Source organism: Cicer arietinum, chromosome 4 (assembly GCF_000331145.2).
Source record: "Cicer arietinum cultivar CDC Frontier isolate Library 1 chromosome 4, Cicar.CDCFrontier_v2.0, whole genome shotgun sequence".
In the NCBI taxonomy this organism is placed as follows: domain Eukaryota; kingdom Viridiplantae; phylum Streptophyta; class Magnoliopsida; order Fabales; family Fabaceae; genus Cicer; species Cicer arietinum.
The window spans coordinates 44,922,967-44,938,210 of record NC_021163.2 but is presented as its reverse complement, the minus strand read 5'-3'; the positions used below and the strand labels follow the sequence as shown (position 1 = coordinate 44,938,210).

General features: G+C 33.8%; 1 protein-coding gene across 1 annotated transcript; it reads left to right on the top strand.

The window, feature by feature from the left end:
- The first annotated feature begins 3,824 nt into the window (after positions 1–3,824).
- On the top strand, positions 3,825–9,656 carry LOC101515751 (uncharacterized). Its single transcript, XM_004515139.1, has 3 exons — positions 3,825–4,524; positions 8,603–9,104; positions 9,170–9,656. The coding sequence occupies exons 1-3, from the start codon at positions 3,825–3,827 to the stop codon at positions 9,654–9,656; spliced, it is 1,689 nt and encodes a 562-aa protein (XP_004515196.1).
- The last annotated feature ends 5,588 nt before the right edge of the window (positions 9,657–15,244 follow it).

The following is a 15,244-nucleotide window of genomic DNA, read 5'->3' as shown; positions in this document are numbered from 1 at the left end:
TTTAATGATATCAAAACATATGTTAAGAATAACCACTACAAGAAATTTTCAGTTTTACGACACTTGGCTTGCGACGGTTCTTCTTTAACCGCCCTCACCACAACATCGCGACGGTTCTTAGGACGGTTTTTGTCAACCACCGCCGCTGTTTCAGGTACTCAAACCCCTCCCATGTTTCATTTTCCAGTTTTTGCTCTCTCATTTCTCAGTCCCGCCGTGCTGTTCCTTTCTCAGTTTCGCCTAAAGCTAAATATTTTGAAAACCCTCAAATCTCTCAACCTCTGTTAACGGTGAAGGAAACAAAATCGAACTTTGAAGAAAAAAGAAATCACCTCTATCAAAGAAGGTGATTTATCATATTGAAAACAAACAAAATTAGCTCTTGAAAAGATAATCTCTCAATCTATCAATTTCTCAAATTGCTGAAAAAACAAAACAAGAACTAATAACTCTGACGATGGCACCGTTTCTCACTTTGATCTTTGACGAAAACTAATAACCCTTTCTTTGTGTTATAATGGTTTGGATTGTAATAATCATATGTGTGCTTGTTGTTTGTTGTTGGAATTGAAATTGGTAAGTTTTTAAGGGTTCCTTTTGTTTAGGGAGTTTTTCAATTGTTTTAATGTTTTTGGGGTAGTTGAAAGTTTAGACTTTAGGAAAAAATATAGGTTAAGTTGGTTTGTTAAACATATTTTGGATAAACTGAAGTAAATAAAATATGTTAATGATTGGTTTGTTTGAGATTGGTTTGTTTGCATTTAAAAATAAATTCCAGATTGATTTGTTTGCATTTAAAACTAGTTTACAGATTGATTTGTTTGCATTTAAAACTAGTTACAATTGGTTTGTTTCTAGATTGGTTTGTTTGAAGTAAAGAAGTTGGTTTGTTTGCATTTAAAACTAGTTTTTAGATTGGTTTGTTGATGATTGGTTTGTTGATTGAATTAGTTTCCAGGTTGAATAACATTGCATCCTGGCTCTCTCCGATGACGGCGCTGCTTCCTACCTCTCTCCGGTGAATGTGCTTCTTTGTGCCCCTCTCCGGTGACGGTGCTGCTTTCGGCCTCTCTCTGGTGACGGTGCAGCACAACACTTCTCCATCGATGGTGCAACATAACACAATAGGTAAGATAATTTTATTATGTAAAAGCTGATAGGACAAATTATTTGTAAAAACCCATTTAAGTTAGAGCAATACTCCTACCTATTAACATAAATTTTGCATAATCCTTCATTGGAGTTAATCAGCTCCCTAACTAGTGATTCAATGAAACATATTCAACCATAAATGTTGTTGCTTACTAAGTTACATAAATATCTTTGCCCTCCCTAACTTGTAGCTATGTGTAAGTAATGAACTTAATTTTTGTAGAATCTGGAGCAGGTCCTAACAATTCTTGTTGTTTTTAAACCTCACAATTTTTTTTTATTGTATATATATATGGATTGAAAAATTCTTTATTTGTGCATACTTTGCTAAAATGATATGTTTGGGTGATTTTGTTAGCTCGTCTAATGCTAAATTAAAAGTTCAATGCATAATTAACAGTTCTCTCTCTCTCTCTCTCTCTCTCTCTCTCTCTCTCTCTCTCTCTCTCTCTCTCTCTCTCTCTCTCTCTCTCTCTTCTGTCCTTAATGTATGTTAGACTAATAGAAAATATGTTTTAATGGTAATTTTATGTTCTCTTTCATTTTTTTTATTCAGTTCGATTCTTCATAATTCATTTTTCTTTTGATATTTTGTTTTGTCTTTTCACTAACGCTGGAAGAAAAATAACATTCCTAGGAGAATATGAATTTGAAAGAAGGGGAAATAATGTGTTGTACCTGAGTTTTTCCTTTTGGGTTTAACATCTTGTTTTAAGATTATGAGCTATTTTGACTGGCTTATATATTGCCAATCTGCCATAAACAAAACACTAGTGAGATTGTATGAAATAATTTATGATAATAGACAACAACTTATGATAAAACTTATGATATAAGATTTGAAACCTGAATTTGAATGATATAGAATTTATAAATCTGAATTTAAGACTTATTATAATATTTAGGAATAGTTGCAGTAGTGATATGGCGATTCCATGATTAATTTTTGACTTGTTAACCATTTAGATTGAACTTTGTTCTTTGAGATTTTTGAACTAATTGAAGGGGAATGTCATTGTCATCTTTAAATTTCATAACATGTTAAGGATGTTATGGGTGTTGGTACTAGAAGGGGAAATAATGTGTTGTAACTGAGTTTATCAAGTGTGATCACTTATTCATATTGACAATTTCATTGAACTTATAACTTTTTGGCCTTTTTCTTGACTAGTATTCATTTACATACAATGTTACAGGTGATCAAATTTTTCTAAAATCTTGATGAGTTTCATAAAATAATACTAGAAAAAATGCAGAAAATTTGTTTACAAGTGTTCTTTCGAACCTTATTTTTGAAATAAGTAAAATCAAATGGCTCAAAATAATGTTGCAACTCTATAAGCTAGTGGGAAAAATGATATATTAATTGGGCACATTTTTTGTCTTTCAAAATGATTCTTTGTATGTTATGTGCATTGAAGTTGGTTCTTTGTATGTTATGTTGATCAAAGGTATTGATACAGTGTCAATGGATACATAGATGTGTTGTTATGTGCATTGAAGCTGGTTCTTATTTTGGGTTTGATTTGGTGTAAGGTTTTTCTCTATATTTTTAAGCCTTTAATTTAAAGTAGTAGTCACGTATGTGCAGAACTAGATAAATCTTTATTATTATTTTTCTATATCTCATGCAGTAAACATGCTTATTAGTTCAAAATCATCATGTGTATTTTCTCATTTGTATTTATATCTATAAAGTGTCATGCATTAAGCACCTTTTATTTCATTTATAGTTTATACAATATTATATTATAATGTTACTACTAATGTTATCCTTTTTTTCTTTCTGTTTAAGTCTGATTTCATGACAAAAATTAATTGAATTATTAATGTTATCCTTTAAATATGGAATTGTAATATTTAATATTTTATTGTTTACAGAGATAGAGTAAAAAATTTCAATTTATGCATATTTTGAATGTTTGTCGAGTACTATATACCTGGTCTTGTTCTATATTTTGAATGGTTATCGAGTACTATTTTCTATGAGTATGAGGTTGTTATGTTTTGTTCCTTTATGCCTAGTGAATCTATTATGTTTAAGGTCAATCTTTTTTTTGTCCTAAGTTGAATTATGTTCTTTGTGTGTCAAAATAACATATGTTAATCCTCTTTGAAGCAATGGATAAATCATGGATTAAGAAGCCACATACATCGGATGAATATGATCAAGGGATAAAGGAATTTATTAATTTTTCCTTTTGAGATGAATTAGAAAATGGCAAAATAATATGCCCTTGTAAACGTTGTGGTTTCAAAAAACCGTAGAGTAGAAGTGTAATGTATGATCACTAAAGTGCAAACCATTTCCAAAAGGATAAACCCTTTGGGTACATCACGGGGAGTCCATAGGAGAAACTAGTACTATCATACCTATTAGTATTTCTAATATAGTTCAAGACACGGTTGTCGTTGATGATCATATGCAGAACATGATTAACGATGCTTTTGTAGTCGAAGATCATGCAAATGAAGTACCCATTGAATCAAATGCAGAGAAGGAGAAAAATGCAAGTCATCAAAGGTATGAAGAGGCCAAAAAGTACTATGAATAAAGTAGAGAAGGAGAAAAACCTTTGTATGAAGGGTGTGTTAAATATTCAAGACTATCTTTTTTGGTAAAGTTGTATCACATCAAATGTTTATGTGGAATGATTGATAAAGCCACGACAATGGTTTTAAAGTTATTAAAAGATGCATTTGAATTTGCAAATATTCCAAATTCATTCTATAAAGCCAAGAAAACAATCACCAAGCTTGGTTTAAATTATGAAAAAATCCCTGTTTGTCCGAATAACTGTATGCTTTATTGGAGTAATAAGGAAGATGAAGAAAGGGAGACCTGCAAAATTTGTAACACTTCCAAATCGAAATCAAAAGCAAAAGTTGGTGCAGTTGGAGTGTCTGGTGATGGCAATGATCGAAAGAAAGTTCCAGCAAAAGTTCTTTGTTATTTTCCATTAAAACCACGGTTACAAATATTATTTTTGTCCTCAAAGTCGGCCGAGGATATGAGATGGCATGCAATTGATAGTAAGAATGATGGAATGTTGTGGCATCCTAGAGATTCTGGAGCTTGGAAACATTTTGACTTGACACACACTTGGTTTGCATCAGACCCGCGAAATGTGCGTCTCGCATTAGCTAGTGATGGTTTTAATTCTTTTGGTATGATGAGTACAAATTATAGTATTTGGCCAGTTATTCTCATTCCATACAACACTCCTCCATGGGTGTGCATGAAACATACACATATTATAATGTCAATGATAATTCCCGGTAAAAATATGTCAGGAAATGATATTGATGTCTACTTACAATCTCTAGTAAAAGACTTAAAGGAGTTATGTGTAACACCTCGTTTTTCAAAGCGTGAGTGTATTTTTTTTTCAAAAGGAATTAAAATAAAACCGGGAAATAAATAAGGTAACACACATTTGGATAAATATTTAAGTCGTAATACAACGACAAATAAGTCAACAGAATTTACGAGCAGCGGAAAAATTCTCAATCCATGAATTCAAAAGATATACATAACAAAAGTAGTACAGTCTTCTAGTTTAAAAATAAACGCAACCCCAAAGAAAGACATCTGTTCCCTCTGTGACAACCTAGTCTGATCATTTTACAAAACAACTAAACACCCTGAGTGATCTCCACGCGCCCCGTGAGATCCTCCTAACGTAGCTGCAGTCAAGCGTTCCCATCTCCATTCCCGTCCGTAGGGTACGAACCGGTAGGGTCGTCCTGACTCTCATCTAAGGGCAAAGCTCAGATTTCCACAATAATTGTAAAGGTCACCAACCGAAAATAACAGTTAACACATAACATTTAAGTTTTTAAATGCTCAAAATAACTTTTCAACTAAGCATGCACCTTAACAGGATTTTCCATATGCAAAAAGATCATATAATGCTTGCCAAGTAAAAATGAAGTCAAAATAAAGTTCTCAATCCCTTAAGTAATACATAACTAACCAAGACATTGATGAATCAATGAGCAATTTGTTATCTAACTCAGAATAAGAATTTTAATTGGGCCAATCGATTGGGCAATCGATTTGGATGAAGGATTTTAGTGAAAACTGAACCCTGGGCTTAATTCAATTGATTGGGGAATCGATTGACAGGATAACTGAGCCCCTGACTTAATACCAATCGATTTCCAAATCGATTTCCTGAAGGTTTTTAGTGAAATTTTGAACTCTGGCTTGATTCAATCGATTGACAGGATAGCTGAGCCCCTGACTTAAGGGCCAATCGATTGCCAAATCGATTTCTTAAATGATTTTGAAAAACTGATTACAAAATCGATTGGCCAATCGATTTTGTTACTTTAGCCAAGTCCTTGTTACCCTATCCAATCGATTGGGAAATCGATTTCCCTGTGTATCCTTTCAAAAATTCATAAACTAACTCAATCACATTCATACATAATCCCAAATCCTAACACTTAGCACTGATAACGCAATTACTACAGCATCATGGGTTTCGAAATGGTATTGCAAGCAAACATGTTATCACCAAATTCCAAAACATAACACTTAACATTTATAACACAATTAATACAACATCATGGGTTTCAAAATGGTATTGTAATCCAACATATTATCACCAAATTCCAAAACATAACACTTAACCCTTATAACACAATACTACACAGACAAAATGAACCAACAATTCACAATTTAACAGGGTGTAGTCTCTCACGAACAAACACCTGTGCAGTCTCTCACGGACAAAGACAATTCCCTCAAGAACGTAAGTCGTAAACGTACCACCTATCACGGGTCAGTACTGTTTACCGAGGTTCCACCTATCCCGGGTCAGCACAACTTACCAAACGTAAATCGTAAACGTACTGCCTATCACGGACCCGTACCGTTTACCAAGGTGCCACCTATCCCGGGTCAGCACGATTTACCAAAATACACATAAGTAAACAAGACATTAAGAGATTCCCCATTCTTAATTCTCATCTAACTTAAACCAGGGTGTAGTCTCTCGCGGACAAACCCCTCTGCAGTCTCTCACGGACAAACACAATTCCCTCAAGAACGTAAGTCGTAAACGTACCACCTATCACGGGTCAGTACTGTTTACCGAGGTTCCACCTATCCCGGGTCAGCACGATTTACCGAAACACACATAAGTAAACGAAACATTAAGAGATTCCCCCTCCTTAACGTCCAGTTAACTTAAAGGGTTTTCAAAACAAAATATTAAGTACCGAGACATTAAGAGATTCCCCCTCCTTAACGTCCAGTTAACTTAAAGGGTTTTCAAAACAAAATATTAAGTACCGAGACATTAAGAGATTCCCCCTCCTTAACGTCCAGTTAACTTAAAGGGTTTTCAAAACAAAATATTAAGTACCGAGACATTAAGAGATTCCCCCTCCTTAACGTCCAGTTAACTTAAAGGGTTTTCAAAACAAAATATTAAGTACCGAGACATTAAGAGATTCCCCCTCCTTAACGTCCAGTTAACTTAAAGGGTTTTCAAAACAAAATATTAAGTACCGAGACATTAAGAGATTCCCCCTCCTTAACGTCCAGTTAACTTAAACGATTTTCAAAACAAAATATTAAGTAACCGAGACATTAAGAGATTCCCCATTCATAACGCCCAATTGACTTAACAATTTTCAAAACAAAATATTAAGTACCGAGACATTAAGAGATTCCCCATTCTTAACGCCCAGTTAATTTAAACGATTTTCAAAACAAAATATTAAGTAACCGAGACATTAAGAGATTCCCCATTCTTAACGTCCAGTTAACTTAAACGATTTTCAAAACAAAATATTAAGTAACCGAGACATTAAGAGATTCCCCATTCTTAACGTCCAGTTAACTTAAACGATTTTCAAAACAAAATATTAAGTAACCGAGACATTAAGAGATTCCCCATTCTTAACGTCCAGTTAACTTAAACGATTTTCAAAACAAAATATTAAGTAACCGAGACATTAAGAGATTCCCCATTCTTAACGTCCAGTTAACTTAAACGATTTTCAAAACAAAATATTAAGTAACCGAGACATTAAGAGATTCCCCATTCTTAACGTCCAGTTAACTTAAACGATTTTCAAAACAAAATATTAAGTAACCGAGACATTAAGAGATTCCCCATTCTTAACGTCCAGTTAACTTAAACGATTTTCAAAACAAAATATTAAGTAACCGAGACATTAAGAGATTCCCCATTCTTAACGTCCAGTTAACTTAAACGATTTTCAAAACAAAATATTAAGTAACCGAGACATTAAGAGATTCCCCATTCTTAACGCCCAGTTAACTTAAACGATTTTTCACAAACAAACACACATTAAGTAAACAAGACATTAAGAGATTCCCCATTCTTAATACTCATTTAACTTAATGGTTTTTGAAATTCCACACAAAACAAACTCAAACAAATTCTCACATTCAATTCATAATACACACCAAAACACATCAATCAACAAACATCAAGTATGAACATGCCAAATACGATGAACACAAATCAACATAATAAATTTCATTTATTCAAAATCTTACATACATGAGGTAAAATCATTTTTCCCAAAACAATACTCCAATCCTAACACAATTCGTTTCCACACAACCACAGATAAGGCCCTAGATGCAAACTAAAAGTTTGGAAGGAGCCCTTTCCTTAACGTTAGCTTTAACGTGGGTTTCCGGTACCGCGAGTAAAACCGGTAAAATATTCGCTCGCAACGTCGCCTCCAAAATTGGTCCACTAGCACCGTAGCACGGAGGTGAGCAACCTTCCCTTCTATCACTTCACGAAATGAAGCTTGGATCTAGAAGAAACGGAGGGGTTTGCGTTTGAATCTCAAATACTGTTTTTCTTCGTTTTCGAATCAAAGAGGAAAAGTGGAGTTGCGAAATCTTTGTTCTAGCACTCACCCAACCTTGGGTCACTAGTTTTGAAGAAAAGAAAGTGACGAAAATGAAAACGGGAGAAGGAGGGAAAATGGGTCACGGTTGATCAGAGGAAGAAGATGGAAAATTCGAATTTTCTTTCCTTCCTTTTTCCTTTCTTTGTTTTTCCTTCCTTTCTATTTCCTTCTTTCCTTTATATAACCTTTTCTTTTCCTTTTCCTTCCTTCTAATTTCCTTTCTTTCTATTCTCTCCAAGCAAACATATATATATATATATATATATTAAATATAACTTAACAAATATCTCAAAATATCTAGATATTTGTTAAATTACCATTTCACTCGTAACGCATTAAATTCTCCGTAAAGGATTTACCGCACTTAATTTAAATTTATTTATCGACGAGTAATTCTAAATGGTGTCAAAATAACTTTTTGATCCTATAAACTCCAAAATATTATTAACTTTGGCTAAAAAAACCTTCGAGCCAAAATCCAAAATATATAAAATACATAAAGTGTACTTTAAAATTATGGGTCTTACATTATGGACAACAGGTGTCGATACATACGATTCTTTTAAAAAAGAGATGTTCACATTACATGCAACTTTGATTTGGACAGTTAGTGATTTTCCGAGGCTGAGTACACTTTCTGGGTGGAACACTTACACTGGACTTGCTTGCCCAATGTGTAACATTGAATCTACTCCTCGTGTTCTTCCTCATAGCAGAAAATGGTGTTTTATGAGTCATCGTTGTTTTCTTGATCAGAGACATAGATTTAGATTGAACAATGTTCGCTTTGATGGTCAACAAGATATGTGTGGTCCACCTAAAATGTTACATGGGCTTCAAATTCTTGAACAGGTTCAAAACATTGGTGTCATATTTGGTAGAAAGCCAAATAAAGAAAGGTCAGGAAAAAGAATACATGGTGGACGACCTACACAAGGTGTCAATCAACAATGGAAAAAGAAAAGCATATTCTTTGAACTTCCATATTGGAAGGAAAATCTTATGCGCCACAATCTTGACATGATGCATATTGAGAAAAATGTGTGCGATAATATCATATTTACTTTGCTAAATGATAGCACAAAAAGTAAAATCATCTTAATGCAAGAAAAGACCTTAAAGCTATGGGCATAAGACCTGACCTTTGGCCCAATGAAAATGGAAGAATTTCTCCAGCCGTCTTTACTCTGACTACTAAAGGTAAGAAGAGATTTTTAACAACTTTAAAGAATATCACTGTGCCTGATGGTTATTCAAGCAACATTTCTAGATGCATTGACATGGAAAATCTTATGTTCAATGGAATGTTGAAGAGTCATGATTGTCACATATTGATGGAACAACTTCTACCGTTAGCCATTCAAACAACATTACCTGATGATGTTTCAGCTATAATGATTGAGTTTTGCTCATTCTTTAGACAATTATGCAGTAAAGTATTGAATGTTGATGATTTGGAAAAATTGCAAAATCAGGTTGTCCTCACTTTATGCCACATGGAAATGATATTTCCTCCCTCATTCTTCACTGTTATGGTTCACTTGGTTGTTCACCTTGTTGAAGAAGTTAAACTTGGGGGTCCTGTTCATTATTGATGGATGTATCCTGTTGAAAGGTAAAATATGCGTGTTCTTGCTCCTTCAATAATTAGTAGTTGACAATTTTGTTCTAAATAATATTATTGTGGTTCAATAATAGGTATTTAGGACTACTTAAATGGTATGTACATAATAAAGCATGACTAGAAGGGTCTATTGCATAAGGATACCTTGTACAAGAGATTCTTACGTTTTGTTCAAGGTATATAGAAAACATTGAGACTAGATGGAATCAACTTGTTCGTGTAGATGATGAGTCTATTAATGAGATACAAACTGACTCACGTGTAATTTGAAATAACCAAATAGGCAATATAGAAGTATTATTCGAAGCCAAATGAGGAGTGGTGCAAGGAGTGCTTCTGAGGTAGACAAGAAGGTTCATAGAGAGTTTCCTTATTGGTTTCGCAATCGTGTTAGTGTTCATTACAAAATTGGTTATTGAGTTACTTTGATTTTTAATAAGAATGTGACTAACTATATATTTTATGATGTTCAGATTTACAACAATCTCGACAACATTAGTGGATCAGATAAAAAAATTCTTGTTAGTCTTGCTCAAGGTCCTTCTGATAAAGTTAGAAGGTTCCTTGCATTTAATCTCAATGGATTCAAATTTCGAACATTGGCACAAGACAATTTATTAAAAACTCAAAATAGTGGAGTTTTTGGCATGTTCAGAACACGAAGTTACTCAAGCAATAGTGATGCCAAAATGAGATTTGGAGGGGTTCCTTACTATGGAATATTGATAGATATCATTGAGCTTTCCTATGATGGTTTCAAAGTGCCCATGTTTAAATGCAAATGGGCGAATACCACAAATCCAAGAGGCATTAAGACAGATAAATTGGATTTTACCTCTATAAATTTTGCCAGCCTAATACATACTAGAGAGCATGAAGATGATGAGCCATACATTAAAGCGTCAGAAGCTCAAATGGTTTATTTTGTGGATGATGAAAAGGAACAAGGATGGAGCATACATATTCATTTAAAGCCACATGACTTGTATGACATGGGTGGAGATGATGAAATTATGGCACCCATTGAACCATACCCATCTCAAAATTTGGATCAAATTTCTTCTAAAGAAACCACCCATATACAATTGGCAAGAATGACTACAGATGATGATCCTGAAACTTCAACTTTTAATGATGATTTTGATGACAACAATCATGCCATGAATTTATGATTATTAATAATTCTTCTTTGTTGTTTATGACATGGTACTCTTCAATCTATGCTATTTTTTTACTACTTTCATTTACTGTTGTGTTGTGTTTGATGTGCTCATTTTTGTCAGGGTTCATTTTTGTGTTAGTCATAATTATGATTGACATCTTTGAAAATCCTATTTGTTTAGCTATTTGCATTAGTCTAACTTGGTTGTCATTAATGTTTGTAGCGCAAGTGTGTTTGGGGTCTCAATCTTGTGAACAAAATGGAATCATCATATGAGAATATTCGACGCACAACAATGGAAGAGAATAAAAAAAGGATGGAGGCTCTCAATCTAACTCATCTCTCTCAATCCCTTCACAAATCTTCTTCTACCATTTCAAAAACCTCACCGGTTAGTAATAACTAAAAATACTAAAATTACAAAATATTTCTTATTTGTATTATATGTTGATTTTTATTTATTTACATTGATAATAAATGATTGTAGCGTTTCACGAAGGGTCGGTCAAGCTTATACTACCAGGAGATCTTGAAGTAACCAAAATGAAGCACCTGCAGAGACATGGTTTACAACCAACATTTCGAGCGATAGAACCACTACCATCTCCGATGACAACACCACCAACTGCAGTGCAACCGACAAATCCACCACCTTCTCAAGCACCACCTTCTCAAGCGACAACATCGCTAGCTGTGCAAATGATAGAACCACATCTTTCTCCGGTGACAAAAACACCAACTACTGTGCAAGCGACAGAAGCAACACCTTCTCGGGTGACAACACCAAGAGCAATGCAAGCAACAGAAGCAACACCTTTCCAAGAGACATCCTCTCACTCTGAAGATGTGGTAGAAGGTGAGCCAAAAATTTCTCAAAAAAGGACTTCTACATTTTGGTATGTAGAAGTTATTAGTATGTTATCTAATGTCTAATTATATTTATAAAATTTAACTGTTTTATATGATTGCGATATGACATATTTCATTGACTTATGTGTTAGATGAGGCAGGACATATTTCAAAGACACACTTAAGGGTATCAAATGTGTTAGATGAGGCGGGACATATTGCAAGGAAGTTTAAGGATTTTCCTATAATGTACGACAATTGGAAACTAGTTCCATCGACAAGAAAAAAATAAAATTTTTAAGGATAAAATACAGCTATCAATGATAAACAACTGAATATTCTTTATTGTTTTTTATTGAAAACTAACTTTGTTTTTTATTTTATGATTATGCTAGTCAAAATTTGTTGTTGATGATGAAGACAACAAAAAATATATCCTTACGAGCCTTGGAAAGAAATGGTGAGATGCACGATGTAGGTTGTTTACGAAGTTTTATAAGTGGGATCTTTCTTTGAAGGAAAATCTACCAAATTATCCACGTCCTATTAATGAAAACCATTGGACTATTTTTGTCCAATACAGACGTAAGACAGATACAATGGTAACTATTCTTTTGTTGCATTGTCATTTGTTTTCTACTGTTTAGTTTTTTTGATGTCATTTGTTATCGTTGCAGGAGAAGGCTGATAAAAATGATGCAAATAGAGAAAAGCTAACGATCCATCATACATTAGGCTCTAAGACGCTTGCAAGGAAGAAGGATGAGTTGGTATGATTCACTCAATCTATTATTGATTGCATACTTAATTGAACATGTACTTATTACATGTGTTTACTTGTACGAACTGAGAGATGGTCGAAAATACAGTAGGGGTGAAATGTATTCAATTTGTCATAAAAAGTCTGATGGGTCATTTGTCAATGACGAAGCCAAGGAAAAATATGTAAGTGTAAATAATAGAAGTGTTATGTAATTGTAACTATTTGTTATTGACCACCTTATAAATCAAATATGCAACTGTTAGTTTTGGTAATAGTGAGTTGCAAAGCTATAAAATTACTTATTTGTTTGGTAATAGTGAGTTGCAAAGTTAGACATTTTTGTTACAGAGAGGAATTTAGTTTGCTTTATATGTTTGCGCAGGAACAATTGCAAGCTGAAATTGGGAAGACTCCTTCTCCAAATGAAGCATTTGTTAATGTGTTTGGAAAAGAACATCCTGGATATGTTCGTTGTATGGGACTTGGAATAACACCGTTACAAATTACTACATCTACTTCTCACTCTGTAAGATCAATGTCTTCCTCTGAAGCTAATGAAAAGATGGAGAAAATGCAAGCTTGCAAGCTAAAATTGATAGGCTTAAGAAAAGGGATTCTGAAGTTGATATGTTGAAGGAGAAAATTGATTTCTTGTTGCAAATGCAAAATTCTAGAGACAAACAGGTAAAATTGTTTTCATAGCAAACCTATTTAAAAAATCTTGTGATAACTGTTTGTCCTTCATTAAAAATATCAATTGTGTAAAGATTTCTTATAGCTATATGAGAAATTTAGTTAATTAGTATTTGACAATATTTATCAATATTCGTTGAGGTTAATATATATTTGTTTTTTTCTTTAGGCAATGGACATAAAATCGCCAATAGATGGTAGACGTTCGTTTGAGTCCAGCCACCAACCTGAAGATCGTGGAACAACATCATTAGGGACTAATTAGATATTTGGATGAACTTCTAAGTTCGATGGAGTTGTTTTGTATTTTTAGTCACTCTACTAATGTTTTGAATATTTAAACTACTTTATTTATAATTTTAGTTAACTTCAATGTATGAATTGGTGTTGTTTCTTTTTAAAAAATTATATAAATTGGATTTAGGTACAATAGTTATTAATTATGTATTTAAATTATGTGGATGGTATTTGTGAATATTTTTTATTTTAATTGATTGAAAATAGGAAAAAATTGTAACATATTTTTTTTATTTTAAATTATTAGGTTTGCGACGGTTCAAACTGCCTCAAAAAATATAGCGACAGTTGATAACTGCCGCAACTGTTCAGAAAATAATTAAATTTGAGTTTTTTTTTAGCGACGGTTCTAACTGTCGCAAACTGTATTTAGAGGCGGTTAGGAACCGTCGCAAACTGGCCTCGTGACGCACGAATTTACGACAGTTGCAGAACCGTCGCAAACATCTTTTTGAGGCGGTTATAACCGCCGTAGGTCTCCTTTGCAACTGTCGCAAATAATTTTTTTTTTGTAGTGAAGGAATATCCGTTGGGTATTTCAGAGAATGGCAAAAGGGTTTTAAGGAGGTTGTCAATGAATTTCTTCTTAAATGGTGATGTGCTTTATAAGAGAAAACATGATATGGTTCTCATTTGATTTGTGGATAAAGCGGAAGCTGAGAAAATCATTCTAAATTTTCACGAAGGTTCTTTTGGAACTCATGCAAATGGGCACGCAATGGCAAGAAAAATCTTAAGGGTTGGCTACTATTGGTTGACCATGGAGTCTGATTGCTTTCGTTACGTAAAGAAATGACATGAATGTCAAATCTTTGAATATTTTAACATCACCATGGCCATTTTCAATGTGGGGGATAGATGTCAATGGACTCATCGAGCCGAAAGCTTCAAATGGGCACCAGTTTATCCTAGTAGCTATTGATTATTCACAAAATGAGTTGAAGCCGCTTCTTATGCCAATGTGATGAGAGGTGTGGTTGTCAGATTCAACAAAAGAGAATTGATTTGTCGATATGGCTTGCCAAATAAGATAATCAATGATAACACGACTAATCTGAATAACAAAATGATGAAAGAGTTGTGTGATAGTTTCAAAATTCAGCATCATAATTCTTCTCCATATCGTCCAAAAATGAATGGGGCGGTAGAAGCAGCAAATAAGAATGTCAAGAAAATCATATACAAAGGATGGTGAAAACATATAAGGATTGGCATGAAATGCTTCCCTTTGCATTACATGGCTATGGAACCTTTGTTCGCACCTCAATATGGGCAACTTCTTTCTCATTGGTGTATGGAATGGAAGCGGTACTTCTCATTTAAGTTGAAATTCCCTCGATCAAAGTCTTGATGGAAACAAAATTGGAAGAGGCAGAGTGAGTTCAATCACAATTTGACCAATTGAATCTCATTGAAGAAAAAAGAATGATAGTCCTGTGTCATGGCCAGCTATATAAAAGACTTAAAAAAGCATACGAGAAAAAAGTTTATCCTCGAGAGTTTCAAGGGGGGGACTTAGTGTTAACGAAAATATTGCCCATAAAAAGGATTTTTGTGGAAAATGGACCCCGAATTACGAGGGACCATATGTTGTGAAAAAACTTTCTCTAGGGGAGCTCTAATACTTGCAGAAATGGATGGAGGGGAATTTCCACTTCCAATAAATTCAGATGCAGTAAAAAAATATTATGCTTGAAAAAAAATGATTGAAAAACAAGGTCGGTAGATTGAAAACCTAAAAAGGCGGCATATGCAAAAATTAGAGTATCGTGATGGATTGAAAACTTGGAAGAGC